The 27,315-nt window shown below is 40.7% G+C and overlaps 1 protein-coding gene across 1 annotated transcript in view; it reads right to left on the bottom strand.

The window, feature by feature from the left end:
- METTL15 (methyltransferase 15, mitochondrial 12S rRNA N4-cytidine) overlaps nucleotides 1-27,315 on the bottom strand; it is a 78,823-nt gene that overhangs the window by 24,165 nt on the left and 27,343 nt on the right. The window contains exon 4 of the mRNA XM_068148546.1: nucleotides 12,254-12,390. Within this exon, the coding sequence (XP_068004647.1) occupies nucleotides 12,254-12,390 (137 nt within the window). The remainder of the gene's footprint in view (nucleotides 1-12,253; nucleotides 12,391-27,315) is intronic.

Here is a 27,315-nt window from a genome sequence, read left to right as displayed (position 1 = left end):
CCACAGCTCAGGCCATATCCACCCTCTCTATGCAGAAACAAAAAATATTGATTGTCCCCTCTAGTAAACTGCAGTTTATATGAAATACATGCAGAAACCTCCTCAGAAGTATTACAGGAAGCAGGCAAATGATTATTATTCGGTTTTGTTTTTAAAAGAGTCTAACAAAGTACCTACATTGCTGCCTGTTTTTTTTTTTTTTTGGTGTGTTATACTGCTTCCTAAGAACCAAAAGTCATTACCCACAGGACTTAAATCATCCCTGTTTTCCTCTCCTGCACCCACAACTAGGTGCATAGGATTCTTTTCAGAAAATCTTGGCTGGCCAAATACGACAGGAGATGTTACACTCATTCCTGTGTAATCAGACACAGACAACTATTTCCTATCTCAAATGAACAACTGAAAAATTTAGCTCAAAGCCTGAACACAGATGTTACCCCCAAAAATTCCCAAATTCCCAAGAGTGGGAAATTTCCAGGAGTCTCCAGACTGCTCAGAAGAGCAAGCACAATTCAAAGTGTTTTCACCGATCGATTTCATGCTGAAGTGGACAGAGAGGTGTAAAGCCACAGTACTTTCCATGGCAACTGTAAGAGATGACATACAAACTCCTGCTGTAGAGTAAAAAAATGAAGGAAGACAGAAATGCACAGCCATGTAGCAGTTTGAGGTTTTTCCCCTCTCAAAAAAAAGGGCAAAATTTTTCACTCAATACTTCCACCTTGAATTGGATATCATGAAGAAATACCCTGAGGACTCCTCTAAAGCTTCTTGGCAATCCCTGACTTCCTCATATATTTTAACTACTGGTGTTGAATAGTCAGCCAATACTTCTGATTGCCATTTTGCCTGTCACATTCCAGATTTACATCTTTTCCATTCATTTCACCTCTGACTCATATTATTGCTCTTAAATATATCCTATTCCCTTCAATCAGGAATTATTCAAATCACTCTGCCTTTAGGTATTTTTCTGATGCTCCATTTTTCTCAGCAAAACTCACATGCAGTTCTAGACTGCTTTTTATCCCTCAATTGCTGTATTTTTCCAATTGTCCTCATGTTCCTGAATTTCCTGCTCTCTTCCATAGTCTTCCCCACAAAGAATCAATGCAACCCTATAGGTATTTTCAAGACATGATAATTTCCATGCTCTCTGAAAAAATGAATAGATGTCCGTCATGGAAAACAGGGCTTCAAAAGCTCTTTGTATTTTCTGGAGGAAAGACTTCTTCTCTTAAGACATATTTATTTCTTGCTATTATTTCTCAGTTACTAACATAATCAACTATTTACCCAGTTAAGAGCCAAGCTTCTTCTCCACTACAAATAGAAACGGTTCACGTTCATTACAAACAAACCCCATCCCATGAAATCACGGACATGTCACCATTTTGCACAAATGAAGATGGACCTCTGAAGCTAATTACACTTACATCAGATTTCTCAAACTGTAGCTTGAGTTGAAATGCTGAGTTGTAGATATGACTCAGTTCTTGACTACAAGCTTTCCATTTCCACTGCCTCACCAACTGGACTTCAAAGAAATAATTACTTGTGTTTCTTGCATATCCAGTTTAATCCAGCTTCCTATGAAATGGTGAATATGAAACAAAAAAAACCCATCTGAAATTAATGTGTGGACCTGCTCAAGAGATGGGTGTTCCCTGGAATTACCTGAAAAACATACTATAACTGTGTTACACAATGCAAATGCCTGATGCTTCTATTCACTGGGAAATTTAGGATGTGGCTGCCAAAGTTAAGGAACTTCAGATTGCAACCATGGCCATTTGTACAATAGAGAAAACTTGGCCTATCATAAGAAAGGTTGGAGACTTCAAGAGAAGCAATTTTGCAGAAACAACCAATGACAAAAGCTGATAATATTGCCAGGAATGGAAAAAATCTTATACAGAAAATCTTTCCCTCCAAAACAAATCCGCAGCATGCTAGTAAAACAACATGTACAAACAGGTGTCTTGGAGCTTCTGCAGACAGGTGACTCCAGCTTCACACCTGAATTCACAGTGCACATTACCAAGCCCCCAGGAGAAGAATCTCAACAATGACACAAAAGGAAATTGTATCTGTTTGTAGGTTCTGTTTGTAGGTTCTGTTTGTAGACAGTGACATTTCTTATTGCCAAAACACAGCCAGCCATCCTAAACCAGCCACCAGGAATCAGATTCTATAGCAACCTCTGAGGCAGCTGTTCCATCGCATTCTGTATGCAGTGCATGCAGCATGCAAACGCTCAGCAGGTTGGTATTGCTGAGGTTTCAGTTTTGGGGGAAGAAGCCAGCAACAGAAACCTCTACTGAAACCTGTCAACAAGATGTTTGGTTTTGCCAAGCCCACCCCCTCCACCCAATTTTCCTCCACATCCCCTGTATCTCCCTAATTCTAAGTCTCAAGGCCCTTTCACATCCTACGGAAGCTACCAGACTGACCTAGAAGCATGACTCAGCTGTAATTACATTAAATTCTAATCTAAGGGCTCATGCATTTCACAAGGCAGCCCAGCTTAACCCCTGCCTCCCATACACATGTACAGCAAGCACTCAATCTCAAGTGTGGCTCAATAGTACGTTCTGCAAACGCTGGGTGCAGTAATTCATATTTTTAGGCTGGTGTTTTTTGGAAAGCTACATTTAGTAAGTTGTAAAAAGATCTCTTCCCTTATTTCTATCTTGAGAAAGGATCCTAATTGGCCAGAACCAGTCATAAAAATTTAACCATGTTTCTGAAAACACGAGTGCCAAAGGGTAATGCATTGCTAATGGCTGCCAGTGGAATAAATAGCACTTCTGACGTCAAAACTTTGTTACACTCCAATAACTGGCTCACTTGGGGTTTCGGGTACAGCAAGTTACATGTCAGTTTTAAATAAAGTTACAAAAATAGAACACACGGTGAACCATATTGTCACTATGCAACTACATGACTTATGTCTAATAAAATGTTAACAAAGGTGATAGATAGCATAAAAATAGTCCCTCATAATATCCTCTTCGTTAGCTTTGAGAAGGCAAAACAAGGTGGCTACTATTTCTCTTTTGGTTTTCAAAACATATGGCTAAACCCAGAGTAAGCAAATTTGAGTGAAAGTGACAGTTTTTTTAAACATTTATAGTACCTTTACCCAGAAGACATCGAGTAAAATTCAAGTTGTAAAAATCTGCAGAGATAAATCTTGGATTCCCTTTCTAATAGACACACAAAGTAGCAAGTGGCTTTCCCTTTCATCTCCATTCACTCTATAGAGTTGTTAACAAACAACTCTCTTTACACAGAATTTTGTCTAAGATGCACAATCTGTCTGTTTACAGGATCCTTAATGCAGCCACCCAGATGGTGCACAGAACCTTGGAGCCTGTGTGGAGCTCAACATCGGAATCGTTCCAGCTATGCCTACATGCAAAGAGGTTTAGGTGTGCAAACTATGGCTGCATCCAGAGGGAAAGGAATGGACAATGTTCTTAAGGTAACACACATGACTATTACAAGAAAGATCTGGACGTGCTGGAACATGTCCAGAGAAGGGCAATGAGGATGCTCACCTCTCCTTGTGAGGACTGGCTAACACAGTTGCAGAAGAGAAGGCTCCGAGCAGACCTTATTGTGGCCTTCCAGTATCTGAAGAGGGCTACAAGAAAGCTGGTGGGGGACTTTTTTAGTATGTTGGGTAGTGATAGGACTAGGCAAAATTGATCCAAGCTAGAGGAGGAGAGATTTAGATTAGACATTAGGAAGAAGTTCTTCCCCATGAGGGTACTGAAACACTGGAACAGGTTGCCCATAGATGTGGTGGAAGCCCCATCCCTGGAAGTTTTTAAGGCCAGGCTGGATGTGGCTCTGAGCAACCTGATCTAGTAGAAAGTGTCCTTGCCCATGGCAGGGGGGGTGGAACGAGATGATCCTTGAGGTCCCTTCCAACCCTGACAATTCTGACTAGCCATGTAAGACTGATTTGAGAGCAGGTTCCCCAAACTTATCTAGGGTCCCATGGATAAGACCAAACCATCCTGATCAAATGCTAGCATTAAGCATTACTTATCCTTTTCATTGTAAATGTACAATCTCACCAAAATATAACTGTAAATGACAACATTTTCCATTTCAGGATAACTGAAACGCTAAGCGGCTTACAAAGCAAAGGCTCCATCATGCCCAAAAATGAAGTTAAAAGAAAATATGCTGTTCTGCCAAAATTTTATGGTCACTTAATTGAGCACAGGCAGCATCTCACCGTTCTAGAGTGGAACTTGGTGTGACAACTGCATGAGACACAGCTGTGATGAGGACTTGGGAGGTAAAAGCAGTTCAGTTCTCTACTCTGTCACTTGGGTACAAAACATATACTATCCTGAGTATTGCTATGGAGGAGACCACAGGTACCCCAAGCCTTGTCCAGAGATCTGTCTCTAGAGATGTGCTTTTCAAAGACTGCCACATGGGAGTCATCTTCCTTTAGTCAGGTTATGAACTGCTGAAAACTGCTGTCTCGTAATTCTGTAGATGGTTCAAATATAGCTTACAAAGTGCTTATACTGAAGGTGGGAGTGGTAGCATACTCTGACTAGAAGTAAAAAAGACTTTTCCTGCCATTACTCCTCACAGAGGTCAGGGTCCATGGTGCCACCCTAATGGAGTAATAAAGCTGTTCCATTTTAGAAGAAATTCCTCCAAGATGGTCCTCTTCGCTTCAGCAGTCAGCTTGGGCAGAGCCTGTCAACTATTCATGTAGTGACTAATAAATCTCTTTCACTTGAATAGCAAGTCTTGTTCATCTCAAATCATTCCTGTCTTGAGCATCTCTTTAAGTATTCCTGGGAGAAGAGGCATTATTTCCACATCAGAGATCAGAATGTGAGCTAAGTAATTTAAATATTCGTACCATGCTCTCCATGTCTGCAAACAGACACAAAATCCTTTCCTTCACAGTTAAAGAAAAACGCTCAGGATGCTGCTGCAAGAAAACATGAAGCCAAAACAAATCCAGTTTGTCCGTGGCCCCTGCAGAACGTACCCATCTTTTGTTACGAAGTTTCAGAAGCTCAGTTTCAGACTCGCCAGATGTGATCATTTAAACACAGATTCAGGTAAGAATAAAATAACAACTCAAAATGATACCAACATTAGCATTTAACTCTTGTGCCTTTCACAAAGGCATTAGGACAGTTAGCACCAATCTGAACTGAAAAGAAAAAAGTCAGAGCCCCCAAAAATTCTTACATATTGATTGTCATGAGTGCCTAAGATGTGGCAAAAAATAGCTTACTACGTTCTCATTGCTGAGTTGTCTGCTCCATTTTCAGTATTGATCCTGAGTGGAAGAAGGGTACTGAAAGCAAAAATTGCCTACAAGTTCCTTTTAAATAGTAAATTATATCCTAGTACATATTGTAAGCATGGGATATTTTCACCTGCAGAGCAGCCCTAAATTTCCAGTAGGTTTTTCCCTTCAGTAAGTACTAGAAAATGCTATAAACAAACAAACAAACCAACCCCCCCACAAACACCAAAAAAGCAACAAGCAACAATTGCCCTATCAAAGGACAATTGAGTATGAACAGTAAATTTCTTTATAAAGATAGGGATATAAAGACTTTAATCCTCTCAGTAGAGGTGACTGTTTTACTTTGCATATTCAGCACACATGACTTTCTAATGTTGTTTTATTTCTGCCACTATTGACTAACAATTGCATTTTAAACAGGCCACACAGAAACACATCCAGGCAGGTTTTGAAAGTCTCCAAAGAAAGACTCCACAACCTCTCTGGGAAGCCTGCTCCAGTGTGCTCCTTCACCCTCACCATAAAGAAGGGTCTCATCATGTTGAGGTGGAACGTCCTGTCTTCTGTCTTGTACCTGTTATTCCTCATCATGGGCACCACCCAAAAGAGACTGGCGCCTTCATACCTTCCTGCTATAATGACTTCTACTCCAGCCTCCCCACCATGGCAGCGACACCTCTCAACTAGACTCTGCTGCTTAAGACCTCATCCAATCTGGCCTTGAACACCTCCAGGGAGGAGGCGGCATCCACAACCTCCCTGGGCAACCTGTACCAGAGTCTCACCACTCTTCTCCAAAAACTAGGACTAATATCCTCTTGAGTGGATGTTCTGGAGGAACAAAAAACAAACATGCAGCAACATTTGATAAGCTGTATAATCAGTGCATTAAATATAAAGAGGGAAGTTTAGGATCTACATAAAATTACAACAGGAAAATCATTAGCTGAATTGGTTCTTTGTATTCGTTAGAATAAAACAATTTGTTATGGTATCAAGTGCAACCAATAAAATAATACTTATTTTGACTTCTGTAATTTATTTTCTGTGTTCATCAGCATCAATTTCACCACAGGCTCCTGCTGTTTATTGTCCTGGTCGATTTTTAGCCCTTAGGTGACTTGTTAGCAAATGATTTGGAAATAAAAAGTGACGCAAAAAGCTGCGGAAACCCTTATTAATCGTTAACTCACTCTACCTTCAAGCCACCTGCAGTACCTCTTAAAGTTGATTATGGGACAGAAAGACGTCAGAAAGCCAAAACACTGAGAACATTCTGGTTATAGTTAAAGGGTGCACATTTTTTCATATAAAGCTCTACTGAAATTGTCATTCGAGCTTAAAAGATTCAGAGAGTTTGACTAAAGCACTTCAGGTGTGTTAAACCCGTAACAGGTTGTGACTGGATGCAGCACTGCAGCAGGGAAAAACAAAGGATCTGCTTTTTACAGCAACAGGGGCAAAGGTGCAGTTTTCAGGTCCCCATGAAATCAGTGGAATAAAAAAAAGAAATAATAATTAACAGTGCTCCCCTGGATTCAGACACAATGGCTCTTTCCCTTCCCAGACAGGCAGGTGGCACAGATCACTTAGAAGATGAATGGCCAATCTGCGTATCATTAGTAGAAAGAATTGGGTTCTGTTTTCTTGACCTGTATTTAAAAAGTTCCATTTCAGCAGGCTTTCACCAGGTCCAGTGGAGGGACACGAAAATAATCAGGGGTTTGGAGCACCTCTGCTGACAAGACAGGCTGAGGGAGCTGGGGCTGTTCAGCCTGGAAAAGAGGAGGCTCCAGGGAGACCTAATAGCAGCCTGCAAGCACCTGTAAAAGGGCCTACAAGAAGGATGGAAGAGAGACTGTTTACAAAGGCCTGTAGTAATAGGATGAGAAGCCATGGCTTCAAACTAGAGAAGAACAGATTTAGATTGAATTTCAGGAACAGGTTCTTTACTACAAGGGCAGTGGAACCCCAGAACAGGTGCCCATGGCTGGGGCCCCATTCCTGGAGATATTCAAAGTGAGGCTCAACAGGGCTCTGGGCAACCTGATCTAGTTGAGGATGTCCCTGCGGACTGCAGAGGGGAATTGGACTGGATGACATCCTGAGGTTACTTCCAACCCAGACCATCCTATGATTCTCATAATCACTGTAAGACTGTCTAGTTAACATCACCAATACTACATCTGCTGTCAAGACATGATATTTATATTATTTCTTATCAATCTGTGTGTGTCAAGTGTTAAGATCACTTCTACTCAAATACCGTTCAGTGGTGACAATGCCACAGGTAATTTCCATTCCAAGTTACATACTTTCCCCACAGAAATTCTCTGAATTCTCTCTACCCAAAGTTCTGCTGCTTGATCAAGTTAAGTTGCTGGATTTTTTCAGGCATCCAAATACAAAGCCAGCAATTAACTGTCTGGCTTCACTTTCAGTCCTTTGAATATTCTGCACAACACTTGGAACAGCTGAGTCACAAAGGCCAAAAACAAATTAAAATGCAAATGATGTTTATTATTATGACAAGAAAAAAATAAAATTATGTAGTCAGAGTAATTCATTTTTATAGCCTGTCACTTATGTGCATAGTCCTAATGTGTCTAAGATAGGAATAATAGTATCTGAAGTACAATGAGCTGATCAGAAAAATCATCTGAATCCCAAATAACTTCTCTATACATTCTTATGTATTTTATACTTAGGGTGTTCTGACAAGTGTTTTCATTTAGTAACCTTCTTGCCTTTTTATAAAATTGGAAGAAATAAAGTTAGGATCTGGAACCTATCATCTTTTGTTTTACTTACTTAGGAAAGGACAAGTCTGGCGTTAATACCAACAAGTGCTGACCTTCTCTCGGTAAGTGACAAGCACCTTTTGTCCATACATTTATATCATCTCCACCTTCACACGAAAGTGCTGGAATCTTCTACTGTCAAAAATTATAAGCTGTATACTGAGGTAAGAGACTTTTCCCTTTATTGTGTGATACAAGGAGGAATACTTCTATGCAATTTTTGTCCTCTTGTGCAGAATGCCTCAATGACTCCTATTGCAAATGTGAACAAAAATAAGCTAATCACACAGCTTTTGACAAACAGCAGGCTAATATCCTCTGTTGCTGACAGATATGAGGATACCAGCTTCTCAACAAGACAAAAAGATCTACAGACAACTAGCTGCTAGGTGTAAAAAACTTCAGGTTCTCTTCCCTTTCTCCCTCTCATTGGGAAAACAAAAAAAGGCAAAATCTTGAGTTTTGCTGTCATGGAAAAAAATAAATATACTGAAAAGAGTACTTTCTCACTTTCCTTTCAAAAATGCTCATTATTTTTATAAACACCAAACTGGTTTGTTATTATAACGAAAATATAGCCAGAACTCAATTGTTCAGCTACCAGAAAAAAAAAATTGCTTTAAATGTTTGTACAAGGCCTTTCTAAATTCTTTTGGCATTTATTTTTCTTAAACACTTCTAATTAGATTTTAAGTTCAACAAACAGAAAATGTTTTACATGCATTTTAGTAATTGAACGGTGATGAAAGTAATGTAAAAGTGTCCAAAGTCTCCTAAACACCTAGGAGAAACTCCCTCATCAAACCCAAAGGAAAAGCTAGTATCTCCTTTATGGATGATGTCAATTCAAAGATCATTTCAGCATCATAATTATTTACTTTAAAAACTAAAGACATCTGCTCCTTTTAAAAAAAAACAACCCTACAACCCAGATTAACCTTCACAGAACTGTCCTCAGAAACACTCTGTGTGTAAGAGCTGTAACATTAAACTTTAAAGATGTTCTGAGCGCTTTTATACCACACTGATAAAGGAATTCAAAAACCCCAAAACAATATAATGGGCATGTCTGAAATGACTGCTGGTTAAAGCAACACTTGGCATTGCATTCCTCATGAAGTGGAGCTAGGATGCACAGGCAATGTCCTTAAAAATAAACTGACAGTCTGGTCAGTCGTACTGAAAAGATATTCAAATCACCTACATTCAGCTCCATGTCCTTAACCATGGAGAATTCTTTGGTTTAGAAAAGACAGAAGGTCCCTCCCTCTTCCCTCTGGAAGAACAGTTAGGATTTTATAGTATTCCTAGAAACACTGATGAAAAACTGTAATGGAAGAAAACTGACATTCAGCAGAATATTTCTTCCTTTCTTGATAACTATCTGTGATCTATCAGCTGTATTTTCTCAGGATGGAATGTAATTAAGCTGCTTGGCCTAGAATTCCATTGTCTAAAGATGTCTAAGATGATGCAAATTCATGTGTAGATAACCATACTAACTGTCCTGACTTCACAATACCTCAAGGGTATGAAAAGGAACCAAGGGAAGCAGGAGTAAGTCACAGAAGCAGAATCACTTCCTGCTGCATCCAACTCATGCAATCTTCTCAAGCTTCAGGCTGACACCTGAAGACTGGTGGGCTTTTCAATCAGTATACTCAGATTTTTCATCTTCTTACATTACCACCTTCATGCCTTTCCCCTAGCAACATCTTGCTAATACTGAGCTACATATTGTTTTAAAAAACACTGGGATTTGTGCATCACTTCTCTTTCATCTCCTTTTCTACAGAGGCACTCTTTGCCTACCTGACCTTAAGTCATCCTACAGCTGAGGATGCTCAGAAGGTGTTCATACACCCATGACTACTCCCATCTGAAATATGCTCTGTTTGGGCTGAATGCATTCTGCTCATATGAACAGACATACAGAATGAATAGATCTAAGGTATTCTCTGGATTGTGCCCTATGTTATTTTCCATGGCTGATAAGATTATTAATATAGTTCTGTTTTTCAAATATCCTGTAAATGTCAACAGAACAGAAAAAAAGATGTTCTGTTTTCCCTAGAACCTCACAAAATAAATCCTGTATTCCCCAGAAGGTAGAACACTCAGCTGGCAGTTCCCTCCTTATTTAGAATCATAGAATCAGTAAGGTTGGAAGAGACCTCAAGGATCATCAAGTCCAATCTGTCACCCAAGACCTCATGACTACTAAATCATGGCACCAAGTGCCACATCCAATCCCATCTTGAACACCTCCAGGGATGGTGACTGCACCACCTCCATGGGCAGCACATTCCAACTTCTGGAGCACAATTCCTTACTCTGCTCAGAGAATGATAATGAACATATTGGCCCTTCTGCATAGGTTTCTCATGCTTAGAAGCCTGCAATGATGCTGGTTGATTGCCGTATTCCAGCCACCTCTCTAACCTCTCCCTTTCAGTGGGTGTGAAAGGGTTTACTTGTTATATTGCTACTGATTGAATTTTATCTTGTTCTCCTGGATTTTCAGCAGCAATTCCCAAGTTAGAGGCTTCCCCAGAAAGCACGTCAAAGGATTCCCACCCACACACTGAATATCTAACAGGGCCTGACCCATTTTCTCCTTATTAAAGCAGCACTACATACTTTAAATTTTAAAAATAATAAACACAGAGGCTAAATGAATGCAAGAATTGCAGTTGGAACTCTAGCCTCCTTGGATTTTAATTCTGACAAAATCACTACCAAGCAGCAAAGAGACATTTAAAATACAAACCTCAAATGTATTTTTCCTCAGTGTTCTCATTCAGTGACTTATTACACCAGCTGTCTTCTGGCTAAGTACAAGAGGAGCTTCATTTATTAGTTCTGTATATAGAAAAATCCCCTAATTTAGCCATGCTTGTCTCTTCCAACCATATCTTTGGGCATATTTCTGCAGCTTGAGGTTTAATAATCTTGTAACTCAGTGACTTAAGATACAGGATGCTTTAGAAATGAAGCCTCATAATGAGTAATGGTTGGAACTATATGATTTTATTACCAGTATGAACATTACCTAACCAAAATAAGCACTGGTAATTAACACCAAATATTTAGAACTGGAGGTTATTATGGTTAGGCTGGACTACTGCAAATGCTACTGCAAGACTCCTGATTTGTCATGCAGTTGACATTCTGGAATTTAACAACACCCCCAATTAACAGGTACAATATTCTAAGTAGAAACAAAATGACAACAGAAAATTCATTTGTTCCTGTTCAGATTCAATTTCCTATTGGAGTCACAGCTTCAGATGTAGGGGGAATCAAATTTTAATGGTCCAGGTTGCAAGATAGCCTTTTTCACCCCCTTGTTTTGTCTGCTCCAAATGAACTTCAACACTTCAACAAGTCAAGCAACCTCTCCTAATACAGCAATGTTAAAGAGAAGACCTGAAAAAACAACCCCCAAAGCAGAAGGCCAATGCTCTGACTGGGATATTTCTTGAACAAAGGAATAAGAACTTAGTATAAGTGAAAAAAGCTCTAAAATGTGCACTTAACAATTGTTCATTGAGTGCTGAATTTGCTCAAAGAAAATTGAAGCATGAGCTTTACACAGAAACAGTAGACTACTAAACTGTTTAATAGTTTCTGAAGCTAGTGGCAAAACATTTAGCAAACCCAATACTGAATCACAATTATTTTTAAGTACAGTTATTCATAAGCCATATTTAAATTAACTCCTTATTTAAAGGTGTATTATTCTATCTTTTTTTTGTGAAATATTTACCACAAAGTGTATACTTTTGTACTACTCTGCCACCAGAACCATCTCAAAGCAAGTAGAGCACGTGAGTCCTTAAAGACAAATTTAAATACAAGATTGGCTACTTGATGTATACCCCAAATTAACAGAGGACAGAATATGCATTTAAGTCCAAAAACCTCAGGGGAACTTGCATGCAAACCTTCAGAAATAAATTGAATTTGATCTCCTATTCAACAGGGTACATACACAGCACATAAAGCTGTTCTAAAATAAGCCATTAAAGCCAATAAGCCATTAAAAACTGCATATTAAAGCTATCAAAAGATACCAGAGTGTGTATATAATAGCACAGCATCAACTTTATCTCAATCACATTTCAGACAGGAGTAGACAACTTACGGGTAGGATTCTGCAAGCTGCTGAGCTATTTGATAAGCTGTGGGGTCCCTGTCTAGTGCATAAACTGTGATGGCGCTGGCCTTCTGGAGAAGAGCTGTGGTGTGACCTCCGGCTCCAAACGTCATATCAAGGAATCGCTGTTGAGGGAAAAAGACAACACCTTTACCTTAGGACAGCCACAGAATCACAGAGTAACAGAATGGTAGGGGTTGGAAGGGACCCAGGAAATCATCTAGTCCAATCCCCCTGCCAAAGCAGGATCACCTAGTGCAGGTTGCGCAGGAACGCAGACATGTTTTGAAAGTCTCCAGAGAAGACTCCACAACCTCTCTGGGCAGCCTGTTCCAGTGCCTCATCATGCTCACCATAAAGAAGTGTCTCCTCATGTTGAAGTGGAACCTCCTGTGCTCTAGCTTGTACCCCTTGTTCCTTGTCCTATCACTGGGCACCACCCAAAAGAGACTGCCACCTTCATCCTGATGCCCACCCCTCAGATTCTGCATTCAAAGCTTCTTTTGCTCATCTTACTCATATGCTGGAGGGAGAAGTAGCATTGACTATAGTCACAATGTCCTTTTGGACACATTTTCCTGTTTTGTGCAGAACTGCAATCATGTCAGAGTAATGTATTTAGAGGTTGTGACCTCTCCCCAACAAACCTTCCAGAACAAAAGGACAATCATTTGGTACAACCAACTGCAGCTTTGGACTCCTGGCATTTCCTTACAATCTGAATTTAGAGGAAAGCCAATTGTTTGACAGCTTTGTTTGGACTTGCTCAATTTCATGGATACAAAGATATACAAGACGTGGGACTAGAGGAAGCAATCAGCACCATCTGCTTGGTAAAGAACATGTCTGAAAGGAAGACTGATGTATTGTCTATCAATTAAAAAAATGACACTCTCCTAGTTTTATACCACAGATCAAAGTGTGATGGCAGCACAGGCACATATATGCTGACTGAGGTTTACCTAGCTAGCACAAAACCAGAAGTTTTCAAGACACAGTACCATTGATTTTGGGTTCACTGTGCAGGGACAATGATATGTATTTAGGTTATTAAAATAGACACTGAAGCACAACCCTGTCCTATCTTCTCTACCATCATTACAGAATAGCACACAGAATAGCAAAAGGAATACCCACCTTAACTGCAATTCTGCTTTAACTGTTGATGTGACATACTCTATACATATAGCTACACCCTTGATAAACAATATTTCCTTGCTTCAGAATAGAACAAAATAGAATAGGAGCAGAACCAAACCAAAGCATTGGAAAAGACCTTCGAGATGATCAAATCCAACCTATTATCCAACACTATCTAATCAACTAAACCATGGCACCAAACGCCCCATCCAGTCTCTTCCTAAACAATACTCACTGCCCATAAATATATGTCATATCTGGGTGGATGATTTTTAGCAACGCAGGCAGACACAGCATCCTCTCCAGTCTTCTGGACTAAAAATGACAACACATTCAAGGAACCTGGAATGCACTCTAAAATATACATAGATACAGATTTAGCACCAAGGTAAAACTGAGCACTGAAATCCCTAAGCAATTCCCTCAGAACTCAAAGTTCCTGAAAACAAGTGTAGAATTCACATTCCTGCAATCAAAAACTCACTGTTGAGCAGAGAACCTCTCTTATGATAAAGGGGCCATTCAGTTTGAGGCTTTTTAGCACTTGACTGTTATTTGTACTATCCTTATAAAAATCCTGCCCTGGCTATTGAGTGGGACGTCAGACTAATTACAAAATACTGTATTCTCTCTCTTAAAGGAAAATTACTAATATTAAAGTGTTACATGGATGGATAACCTTTGAACTGCACAGATCCATATGCCTAAACCAGCAAGCAAGAACTCAAACAGATGCCTTGTTCCACTCCAAAGCAATACTTTGCAACCAGAACCTAAAGAAAGTAAGCAACACCTTCAGTTAAACACAACCACTTTGGAGCATTTATCTGACTTGAAGTTAATCACTATACTACACTGCTTCATAACATGTTTTTTATATACTCCATTCATCTTTCATGCCTGAAATAAAAGAAAGATGCTTCAGGTTTTTTTTTTTCCTTCCTCTTTCTCTCTTGCCTAGTAGTTTTTAATCAAATAAAATTAAATGACATTTTATCCTCCTGGTCCTATAAATACCGGAAAAGATTATTACACGAATTCCTCTTGCAGTGACTCACCATTCCATTGTTAAGTTATGATACCCCATCAGAGTTCCCCCTGGGAATTTTATAATCAGTTTATGACTGTATGTTTTAGAAATCATTTGGCTCTTTCATGACATACGGATAGCAACAAACAAAAACTTTACAGCCTTCATTTTACAACTGGCTCTAAAATAGTTATAGAGTTACAAAGAGTTCATCTTCCTCATTTTTGTATACAGGACTTTTTGTATACACTGACAAGCTATCTCCTAATAAATAGCTTTCAAGCACTTCATTTCACTATGACTGAAGTAACCTGTAATTCTACTTATCATCATGTTCCATCATCTAACGAAGTTTACTCCAGAATACCCCACAGCCTTTGCAGTTACCTACTACCTGCATCCCAAATGCTTCACAAATTAAGCAGTGCTCATCTCCTCACTAATCTGTGCCACAGAGCACTTTGGTGAAGGCCCCATTCTAACAGTCATTGTATTAAAGCCAGGCAGGGAGCTGATTTTGCTCAGCAGTTAAACACATGTGGACATGGCACTTCGGGACACAGTAGTCTTAGGCTGACAGTTGGGACTCGATCCTGAGAGAGACTGGGGTTGCTTAGCCTGGAAAAGAGGAGGCTCAGGGGAGACCTTATTGCTGTCTACAACTACCTGAAGGGAGGTTGTAGCCAGGCAGGGGTTGGTCTCTTCTCCCAGGCGACCACCGACAGAACAAGTGGGGACAGTCTCAAGCTGCACCAGGGGAGGTTTAGCCTGGATGTTAGGAAGAAGTTCTTCATAGAAAGAGAGATTGGCCATTGCAATGTTCTGCCCAGGGAGGTGGTGGAGTCACCAGTCACTGGAGGTGTTAAAGAGGAAACTGGATGAGGCACGTAGTGCCATGGTTTAGTTGATAAGATGGTGTTAGGTGACACGTTAGACTTGATGATCCTGAAGGTATTTTCCAACCTGGTTAATTCTATTCTATCTTAGAGGTCTTACCCAGCCCAAACCACTCTGACTCTGATTATTTTTTATTTACTGTGTAATATTACAGACCTTCCATAAAAATGAAACTCACACATGAGATTCCTAAGTTTTCTCACTTTTAATTTCTAGTCTCTTTCTTTCTTAAAGGCAAGAACTTTGCATTCTTAATATAACTTGATCCTTTAGATGTTCAACTTTATTTTTCTCTACTAACCTTCATTCCTTCCAGCACTTCATGGTGATCAGCTGTTCTTTCACAAAATATTTTTTCATTTTTCTTGCAGCCCTGACACAGTCTCAAAGAGGATTTGGCAAACTGTCCAAGACAGTAATACTAAGTTGGAATACAGTATACGAAGGACTACACCAAGGAGTCTCCTGTTTGGCTGTCAATACTTCATGAGCAATCTCTCTCTTTTCCATCACTGACCATATGACAGAATTCTGCTGTTTACCTTTTTACTCTAGACAAACTGCATCTCGCCTTGTTCACACTCAAACAATGCCAAAAGACTGTTATTATGCTGTGACTACCTAGTATGCTATGACTACCTCTGTGGCTCTTTCCAGCAGGTATCATTAAGTTCTTCTAAAACAGAGAGACCATTCCCCCCGCCCCCGCAAAGAAAATGACCTTGCACTGCAGAAATATTTTCTTCAACTGCCAATCTTGTTTATCCTTATTTTTCTAAGGATAAACCCCCAAAAAATCCTATATTGCTAATGACCATCTTCTCTGCCTCCAGCAAGTGTTAGCGCACGAATGTTTTGACCCCAAGTTCACTGACTTCAAAACCAAAGAAAAACCCCCCAGAAATGCACAAGGAAAAAAACAAACACACACAAAAACCAAAACAATGACAAAAATCAACTTTCCAGGGAAAGTGCAGCTCTTTCCCCTAGCCCTCTGCTTCACACTTCCTCTGAAGACTTCAGGGACAACCATAAAATTAGTCCTCTCTTTTACTCTTGTATCATATTGTTGGCATTTTTCCCTTCTTGTCCAAAGAAGTTTTTCTGTGAGTGGCAGTCATTCAAGTCTAGCAGGATAACATACTGAGCAGAACATTTCACAGTACCTTTAGAGTACATCTGTTGAAGTATCCTCCTCACAAATTAAATGCTCATAAGACCCATCAAACACTGTATGAGCAAATTACTTAGGAGGTAATGAAGAGAGCCATCATGTCAGTCAAACAGAATAGTAGGCAAGTCATGGCTAGACAAGCTGATACTACATATTCTGGTTTGTACAGTAAGAGCACTAGTTAGAGTACCATCACTGGAGGACTATAAGAAGAGATTGGATGAGGCACTGGGTGCGATGGTTTAGTTGATTAGATGGTTTTGGGTGATAGGTTGGACTCGATCTCGAAGGTCTTTTCCAACCTGGTTAATTCTATTCTATTCTATTGTACATATATTACAATGCATGACCTCTATTCAACATACAAGTAACTCAACTTTGTCACTTCACAGAATAGCAGGGGTTGGAAGGGACACCCAAAGATCATTGAGTCCAACCCAACTGCCATCTCCAGAGAAGGAGACTCCAACCACAACTTCTCTGGGCAGCCTGTTTCAGTGCTTCATCACTCTCACTGTAAAGAAGTTCTTACTTGCAACAATATATGCATCAAAAATGGTTCAGATGTAGTTTTAAGAGGAAAATGTTACACACTAGTAAGCCAACAGTAAGCCTCATTTAGCCAATAGGAAGGACATACTTACTGACATGCAAAAATCCAAGAGAAGATTAGTGCTGTTTTCAGAATAGAAAACAATATGAAAAGCTTAAAATATGAGAACAAAAATTAACTTGGAAAAACGACACACTTTGATAGTACCACATCAATATTATATATCAACAGTTTAACAGTGACACATGCTTGATGAAAGATTTTCCACCCAAAACTGGGCTTCAAAAGTGATAAACCTTTCTTGTCAGAGGTAGAGAAGGGAAATATATTCTCAATCCCTGCTGCCATAGCTGGGACAGTCCCAGTCCCACCAGTCCCTCACCCTCCATGTTCCAACTTCCAGAAGAACAACAAGGAGTTAGAAAGAGTAAGAATTAGAGAATTAGAGAAATGGGCTGCATCAGGAGAAGTGTGGCTAGCAGGTCGAGGGAGGTGATCCTCCCCCTCTACTCAGCCCTGGTGAGACCCCACCTGGAGTACTGTGTCCAGTTCTGGAGCCCCTATTACAAGAGGGATGTGGAGGTGCTGGAGCGTGTCCAGAGAAGGGCCACAAGGATGATCAGAGGGCTGGAGCACCTCTCCTATGAGGACAGACTGAAGGAGTTGGGGCTGTTCAGTCTGCAGAAGAGAAGGCTCCGACGTGACCTAATTGTGGCCTTCCAGTATCTGAAGGGGGCCTACAGGAAGGCTGGGGAAGGACTTCTCAGGATCTCAGGTAGTGACAGGACTAGGGGGAATGGAATGAAGCTGGAGGTGGGGAGATTCAGGCTAGATGTGAGGAGGAGGTTCTTCACCATGAGTGGTGAAACCCTGGAATGTGTTGTCCAGGGAGGTAGTCGAGGCCCCGTCCCTGGAGGTGTTTAAGAGCAGGCTGGATGAGGTTCTGGCCAGCCTGATCTAGTGTGGGGTGTCCCTGCCCATGGCAGGGGGGTTGGAACTAGATGATCTGTGTGGTCCCTTCCAACCCTGAATGAAACTATGAAACTATGAATTAGTATCTTCTCAGTGCTTGCATAAGGTATTTGTTTTGAAAGTACATGTCCCAGGCTTGAAACAAACAAAAAAACCCCAACACACCAGAATATTGATTCATTCGAAACAAACTCTGTAAAGAGATAGGGAAAAAACAACTACCCAGCATGCAATCTACCCTGCCTAACTTTGCAGCTCATGAGAAGAAAAAAAGCCTGGCATCTACTGCTTGAAGAAAAAGACTCTTTCATGCAATTGAGACAAATATCAAATTAATTTTGTTTCACATATTGCTCCTCTGGATATTCTAACAAAAGGAAGTTCCCAAACAGTTATGAGATGAGAGTAATGGCACATTTTTATGCTACTACAGCCACCATTCACCAGTGTATTCCAAGCCAATCATGACTAGGTCACAGCACTAGTCTTGCAGGATCACAGGATGTTAGGGGTTGGAAGGGACCTCTGATGACCATCAAGTCCAACCCCTCTGCCAGAGCAGGACCATACAATCTAGCACAGGTTGCACAGGAACACATCCAGATGGGGCTTGAAAGTCTCCAGAGAAAGAGACTCCACAACCTCTCTGGGTAGCCGCTTCCAGTGCTGTGACCCTTACATTAAAGTTCTTCCTCATATTGAGGTGGAACTTCCTATTCTGCAGTTTACATCCACTGCCTCTTGTCGTATCACAGGGCACCTTCCTTCTGGACACCCAGCCCTCATATTTATAGACATTTATTAGATCCCCTCTCAGTCTTCTCCTGTCCAGACTGAAAAGCCCCAGGGCTCTCCCCCTTTCTGCGTAAGGCAGTGCTCCAGTCCCTTAATCATCTTTGTAGCCCTCTGTTGGACTCTCAAGTAGATCCTGGTCACTCTTGAAGTGGGAAGCCCAGAACTGGACACAACACTCCAGGCAGGGCCTCACCAGGGCAGAGTTCCCTAATGTTTCAGGGTAGGTTTCCCTGGTATTTCTTAGTGGGATGACAAGCCACCATGTGTCACAACAGGACAGTTTCCATAACTGAAATGAGTGCTAGTGGGTTCTGTAAATGCAAAGGTCAAGCTTCTTGTACACTTGGACTTTAAATTGAGATGTTTGTTAAGGCTAACAATAAATAATTTATTATTGCATTGCCAAGCTCTGCTGGTAGGTACCTAAATACTTACTCTGATTTTATTTGTATCTATTCCATTGCTATGTGGGGGGAAAAAGAAGTAAAATAAATAAATCCCAAGAACAGAAAAGTAATATCATAAACAAAATAATCAACACATTGCAAGATGCATTTTGCTTCTTCATTCTCCTGGTGTTTTTGTGATGAGTCATGTTCTCTGAACTTGTCTGAATTTCCTTGTTATTCACAACAGAAATTGTTCATTGTCACAACACAACTTGTTTTCCACTCTGCTTTATTTTTCAACTATCAGCTCTAAGCACATTAAAGTATAAATATAACTGACCTCTTGTTCAAGCATCTTGAATTTACCACAGCTTACCATTTTAATACACTGAACTATTTCATAAACACGTAAGGAGAGTAACAAACTGAGTTGAAGTGGGGAGCAGAGACAAGGAATTCTATAGGAATCTTTTCTTGGCTGTGATGTTTTCTTTCAAGAAATAGCCAGTCTGCTGGATGCTTTCAGGGCCACATTTTTCACCACTGATCACTGCAAAGGTATGAATTGAGACCTTTTCCAAAAATAATTACTAGAATAAATGCTTGAGGCGAGAGGCCTCAAGCACAAGCCCTACAAGGAGAGACTGATGGAACTGGGGGTGTTTAGCCCGAAGAAGAGGAGGCTCAGGGGAGACCTTCTTGCTGTCTACAACTACCTGAAGGGAGGTTGTAGCCAGATGGGGGTTGGGCTCTTCTCCCAGGCAACCAGCACCAGAACAAGAAGACACAGTCTCAAGCTGTGCCAGGGGAAGTTTAGGCTGGAGGTGAGGAGAAAGTTCTTCACAGAGAGAGTTGTTAGCCATTGGAATGGGCTGCCCAGGGAGGTGGTGGAGTCACCGTCCCTGGAGGTGTTCAAGAGGGGATTGGACGTGGCACTTGGTGCCATGGTTTAGTTATGAGGTCTGTGGTGACAGGTTGGACTTGATGATCTTTGAGGTCTCTTCCAACCTTATTGATTCTATGATGCTATTCTATGATTCTATAATAAATGCTTCTTAAAGCAATTACTGTTTGTATGCATATTTTAAGGTTCACAGTGGGGAAAATGCAAGAGTCTCTCCCAGTTCTGTACTCTTTTGCCTTCCCTTCTGCAAAGCTCAAAATCCACCAGCTCAAAATTAAAAATTAATGCACAGTGCTGACCTTTGTTAATACCAACCTCCAGAAGTGATAGTTTCAATAAACAGAGTCAGAAAATTAATCAGAAGTACAAATCTAAAAAGTGATGCTGAGGAAGGAAAAAAATACACCCAGACTTCAATGTATTTCCCTCCAAGCTTCTAAAAGTAGAGATACTGTTAAACCACAACACAAAGTAAATACTATGGAGGAAGATGGTGATCCAAAGAGACTTCAAATTGCTTCCCAGCCAACAGGCTGCAATGAGAATGCCCAAGATCCCAGAACACACAGAATCACAGAATGTTAAGAGGTTGAAGGAAACCTCAAAAGATCACAGAGTCCAACACCCCTGCCAGAACAGCATCACCAAGAGCAAGTCACACAGGAAAGCATCCAGGCAGGTTTTTAATGTCTCCAGAGAAGGAGACTCTTCAACCTCTCTAGGCAGCCTGTTCCAGGGCTATGTCACCCTCATATGGAAAGTGTTCCTTATGTTCACGTGGAACCTCCTCAGCTCCAGCTTGCAGCCATTGCCCCTTATCCTGTCACTGGACATCACTGAGCAGAGACTAGCTCCATCCTGCCATCACTGCCTTTCACATCTTTAGAAACATGAATGAGGTCATCCCTCAGACTCCTCCGAGCTGAAGAGTCCCAGCTCCCTCAGCCTTTCCTTGTAAGGCTCCACTCTCTTCATGACTTCTGTGTCTCTGCACTGGACTTTTTCAAGTTCCCTAAGGTCCCTCTTGAACTGAGGGGCTCAAAACTGGATACAAATGGGTTTCTTTTAGGAGACAGTGGTCAACACCTCCATAAGGCACCCTTCCCCAAACCACAGCTTGCTCCATATCCACCCTCTCTACACAAAAGCATAGTGAATGTTGATTGGTATGTACAGAGAAAGGAAAGGGAACCTCTGGGTGCAAACATCTCAGACTGTCCATGAGAATACAGCTAGTGCACACATAACTACACATACATACACCAATTGCTAACAGCAGGTAAAACTACCATTTAAAAAAAAAAAAAGAAAAAAATAAATACAGCATTTAATGGAACAAATGCATTAATTTTAGAAGTCTTCTCCCTCCTAGCTAATAGTAGTAATTGATTAGAACCAATAAATATGGCTTATCCTAGTCTAACTCATCTTCTGAATTTCAATAGAAGACCAATTACAACTTCAGTGTACAAGCAATATTTTTCACCCCAAAATACATTTGGTCAATATGAGAGAAGGCAGAAGAAAAGGCTCTGCTTCTGTGAAATCTATAACACCTACCAGAATTCAGTTACAAACATTCCATTTAGGCCTTTTCATCAACTATTCCAACAATCTTTGAGGTACAGTTAAAAAGAATCAGTGCTTGTTGAGGTTTTTCTTCAATTCCACTTCTTTCTTACCTCACAAAAATGCTTTACAATATGGCATCACTGCAGACAGCAGAAAAGTATGAATTTATGGGCACTAGAATTCAAGTGCCTTAATTCTAGGTTAAGTGTCTAAATGGACTGAGAAACAAAAAAATAGGGGGTAAAAAAAGGCAAACCTATCCTAATTGAAATAAACTCCCCATGCTGCAACACACAGCAATATACTACATGACTATTTTAGGAACAGAAAATATTCTTTCCTTTTCTATCACCCTTTTTCATTTACAGGAGATACAAAGATCAGAGGGCCTTGACAGATAACCTTCCACATTGGTACAGACATGCTAATGAACAGTTAAAAAAATGCTATTGAGTAATCTTATGGAAGACATAGCAATGACAAAATTAGCTAAGCCAATAAAAGTATACCAACACATTTGGTCCAAATGCACAACCACCTCCAAATACTGAAGTTAAGGCACTTGTTTCATGAACATTGATCTGCATTCTACGCTGTACCATGAAAATTAATTCAGCTAGCAGTAGCTGATCAGTTATGTACCATGCTGCTCTATAAAGTCAGTTTGCCCCAGTGCTTCATCATGGCCAGGAGTTAGTTTCACATAAACCAGGTAGGCTATTCCTGAGAAAAACACAATTTCAAGTATTCTCACATTACTCGTTACAGAATGTGGGTTTTAATCAACAGAAAAGATAATTATTCTGAGCTGACATTATGCCCCAATTCAGATGTGTTCCTAAGAAGCTCAATGAGTGGAAAAACCTGCTCTGGGCAGCAAGTGTTAGAACAAAGAGGGTAAAAAAAAACCTGGGTTTCTATCTGATTCAAATCTCATTTACTGCTGAAATTGTTCACCAACACAAGAACATGACAGCAGATTTCTTCCATCTTCTTTCTCCATGTCACCTCCTAAGCATGTACAATTCAAGCCTACTGCTGCCCAAGGGAACCTTAGAGCTGCCTTCCAACACCTGAACAAATCCTACAGGAATGCTGGAGAGGGACTTTTGATAACAGTGTCTAGAGACAGGACAAAAGAGAATGGTTTTAAAGCTGAGGGAAAGCAGGTTTATACTGGATCTTAGGAAGAATTTCTTCAGGATGAGGGTGGAATGGGTTGCCCAGGGAGGCTAGGGATGCATCCTCCCTGGGGTGTTTAAGGCCAGGTTGGGTAAGGTTGAGGGGTGTCCCTGCCCATGGCAAAGGGGAGGCTGGACTAGATAGATGATCTCTAAGATCCCTTCCAGCCTAAGCCATTCTATGAAGATTCTATGGTTATCAGTATTTCCACAAACCTCTGACTTTGAATCAAATTATGGCAGAACAGATTATCCCAGAGAGCTCTCAGAAGACAATAATTCTGCAAGGCTTGTTTTGAAATGCTGAATAAAGAGAGCAAAATGGCAAGGCAACCATATTTTTCCAGTATTTATGTACGTTACAGGAAAACATCCACATTTCTCCTGAACACTTATCACATGTTCAACAATGACACTTCTTACAGCCTTTAATCTACTAGATATATCTTGCAAATATATTTTATATAAAAGCAGACAACTACAGTGTCCCCGTCTTTCCCATGTGGACTGCAACCTCTCTCAAGGGGATTGAGTCCATCATCAGTAAGTTTGCAAATGACACAAAGCAACAGGCAGGTGTTGATGTGTTAGAGGGTAAGATAGCTCTGCAGAGAGACCTTGACAGGCTGGACAGAGGGGCAGAGTCCAACGGCATGAGATTTAACAAGTGCCAGGTCCTACACATTGGCCACAACAACCCCGTGCAGTGCTACAGGCTGGGGTGAGAATGGCTGGAGAGTGGCCAGGCAGAAGGGGACCTGGGGGTGCTGGTTGATAGTAGGCTGAACATGAGCCAGCAGTGTGCTCTAGTGGCCAAGAAGGCCAATGGCATCCTGGTCTGTATCAGAAACAGTGTGGCTAGCAGGAGCAGGGAGGTCATTGTGCCCTGTACTCAGCACTGGTTAGGCCACATCCTTGAGTCCTGTGTCCAGTTCTGGGCCCACAGTCTCAAGCTGCACCAGGGGAGGTTTAAGCTGGGTTTAGGAAGAAGTTCTTCACAGAAAGAGTGATCGGCCATTGGAATGGGCTGCTCAGGGAGGTGGTGGAGTCACCATCACTGGAGGTGTTTAGGAAGAGACTGGATGGGGTGCTTGGTGCCATGGTTTAGTTGATTAGATGGTTTTGGATGATAGGTTGGACTCGATCTCAAAGGTCTTTTCCAACCTGGTTAATTCTATTTTATTCCATTCAAAGAAATTAAGACTGGCTTTTGCAAAGTGCAGCAAAACTTCTAAGGTGAGTTTACAAGACATTATTTGAGGTACATAGAGAAAATCTTTGTTCTGCAGCTCATCACTTTTGAATCCACACATCAACATCTGTTGAAGTAGTTTTCACAGATCATGCTTATGACAAAATATAATGGAAAAGACAAATTTAAGACTGTTAACACACATCCAGAAAATGATAATAACCACCAGGAAGTGAAACTTCAATTTTGCAAGAATTTAAAAGACACTACTAAGGTCTAACTTTGTCAGAGACAAAAAGGAAACAATTTGAAATCTCTCGGCAGAGAGTGTATCTCAGGTATTACTTTGCATTTCCAGTTATTCTGACACTGAACTGTGACCAAATTATGATGTGCAGCAAACACAAGAATACCATTCAAAAGGAACTTTGAACCATTTCCCTTAGGTCACTGGCTTCAATATCAAAACTAAAAGGGCTTCTTTAACAACATAATTTAAACTAACACAAACCCCAAACGAAAGAAAACCCCAAACCTATTAATTGCAGTGCCAGTGCCCAGTCACACACGGGTAAAGTCACTTACACCAGCTCAGTTACACAGAACAATCCAAAATGTCGGTGTTGACTTTGGAACATCTTATTATGGTAACAAACAATCTATTTGAAAGAGACTAATGGAAGTAGGATCACTTTTCGTCTGAAAGACATATGGAGTCTTTTTCCTGTCAACTGAAGTTCATGGCTGGACTCAATTTACAACTCTGGTCACACCAACATGCTTAAAAACCTACAGGGTGTCGAAATCTCACAAGTGTGCCCATTAGATGACTACAGAACTTTTGTAACATTAGAAATAATAATTATTGGTAATCATCTTTCAGGTAATTGTACCATTATATGAAAACAACAATATCAATAGATGTTCAACTTGGGGTTGAGCATACCATAACAATTTAAAACCCCACAATAAAAACCACTCAAAAAAAACCAACCCAACAAAACAACCAAACCAATGCACATGGCATTCTGCAGAAGCAAAAAAACCCCAATCCTTTAAAATTTATGCCATTTTATTGCTCACCTTTGGCTGAATTATAAATATAAGATCAAACATTGTACCAATTCAGCTACATCATGAAAGAAAGGTTTTGTTAGGAAAAGTAACTTACCTTCAACATCATAAAAACCTGAACTCTTTAAACAGGGTTTTATTTCATATAATAACATTCCATATTACAGCATTTCAATATAATATCATTTCATATAGTAACATTTCATGTACTATTTCATATAATAGTCCCTACTGACTAATGGATTTTTTTAATTATACCTTTTCAAATACATGATTCTTCTACTAGGGGAAGTCAAAAGGCAGTGATCTGAGAATAATCTTCCATTTGTTTTTAACATTATTCATGCAATGAGCTTATTAACATTCTTTCCAATAACCAATTCAGCAAATTCTCTTCTTTCTTTCTCGATAATGACATTCTCTGTAACTCATATCTGAACATATTAAAAATAGGTTTCTGAAACTCATCCTCCAAAAGCTTTAATTATACATGCAGAAACCCAAAGTAACATGACATTTGTGATTTTAAGAAGGGCTAGCCAGCAAACATCAAGAAGCACTGTTTTCTATAAACTACATAACAGAAGTTCCATTTCACAAATTTTCAGGAAACAAACAAAAACCTTCCAATCCTAATATTCCATACACTCCCTCCCCAGACAAATCCACACCACTATGGTGTTGGATAAAACTGCAAACACATGGGGCACGTTTAAACATTCAGAACAATGTTACCATATCATTGAAGCCTTTGCCATAATATACATACAGAAAAGACCATGATGTTTGCCCTACCATTTCTCTTTTCTATATACTGCAATTCTACCAAATTGAAGCAATTTGGGGGGGGGGGGGGGGGGGGGGTTTCTTTTTTAACACACCGTTCTCTCCATGGAATTAAGCAGAAGGAAATCAGTATGACTAACAGAATTAATTCTGTTTAGGAAAAGGGGGCTCAGGCCAGTCACTTGTGGTGTCCCCCAGGGATTAGTTCTGAGCCCCATCCTGTTTAATATCTTTATTGATGATCTGGATGAGGGGATTGAGTCAGTCATCAGTAAATTTGAAGATGATACCAAGTTGGGAGTAGATGTTGATCAGTTAGAGAGTGGAAGGGCTCTCCAGAGGGACCTTCACTGGGTGGACAGATGGGCAGAGTCCAACACGATGACATGCGACAACTCCAAGTGCCAGGTGCTGCAATTTGGCCACAACAACCTCATGCAGTACTACAAGCTGGGGTCAGAGGGACTGGAGAGCAGCCAAACAGAAAGGGGCCTGGGGGTGCGGATTGACAGCTGGTGGAACATTAGCCAGCAGTGTGCCCAGGTGGCCAAAAAGGCCAATGGCATCCTGACCTGCATCAAGAACAGTCTGGCCAGCAGGAGCAGGGAAGTCATTGTGCCCCTGCACTCAGCACTGGTTAGGCCACACCTTGAGTCCTGTGTCCAGTTCTGGGCCCCTCAGTTTAGGAAGGACATTGAGACACTTGAATGTGTCCAGAGAAGGGCAACAAGGCTGGGGAGAGGCCTTGAGCACAAGCCCTACAAGGAGAGGCTGAGAAAGCTGGGGTTGTTTAGCCTGGAGAAGAGGAGGCTCAGGAGTGACCTTATTGCTGTCTACAATTATGTGAAAGGAGGTTGTAGCCAGGAGGGGGTTGGTCTCTTCTCCCAGGCAACCAGCACCAGAATAAGAGGACACAGTCTCAAGCTGCAGCAGGGAAGGTTTAGGCTGGTGGTGAGGAGAAAGTTCTTCACAGAGAGAGTTGTTAGCTGTTGGAATGGGCTGTCCAGGGAGGTGGTGGAGTCCCCATCCCTGGAAGTGTTCAAGAGGGGATTGGATGTGGCACTTGGTGCCATGGTTTAGTAGTCATGAGGTCTTGGATGACAGGTTGGACTTGATGATCTTCAAGGTCTCTTCCAACATTATTAATTCTATGATACAGCCTATAGCTATTTCTCCTTCACTTCTATAGAAGTAAAACTGTTTGCAAAGCAAAATCAGGTTATTTATACTCAACAGGCTCAATGCATAACGTTGTCCTTCAGCTCCACTGCATTACCTATCTTTCCTCACACACAGTAGCACTTTAGAACTGTGGGCTTGGGGCATGTTCATTAAAACACGACACAGTGTCAGCTTTTCTTTTTGATACCAGTGAACCCAGGCTGCATTAG

Source organism: Melanerpes formicivorus, unplaced genomic scaffold (genome assembly GCF_026170545.1).
Source record: "Melanerpes formicivorus ecotype bairdi unplaced genomic scaffold, bMelFor1.0.p_v2 SCAF_16, whole genome shotgun sequence".
Classification (NCBI taxonomy): domain Eukaryota; kingdom Metazoa; phylum Chordata; class Aves; order Piciformes; family Picidae; genus Melanerpes; species Melanerpes formicivorus.
This window is presented reverse-complemented; position numbering and strand designations above follow the sequence as displayed.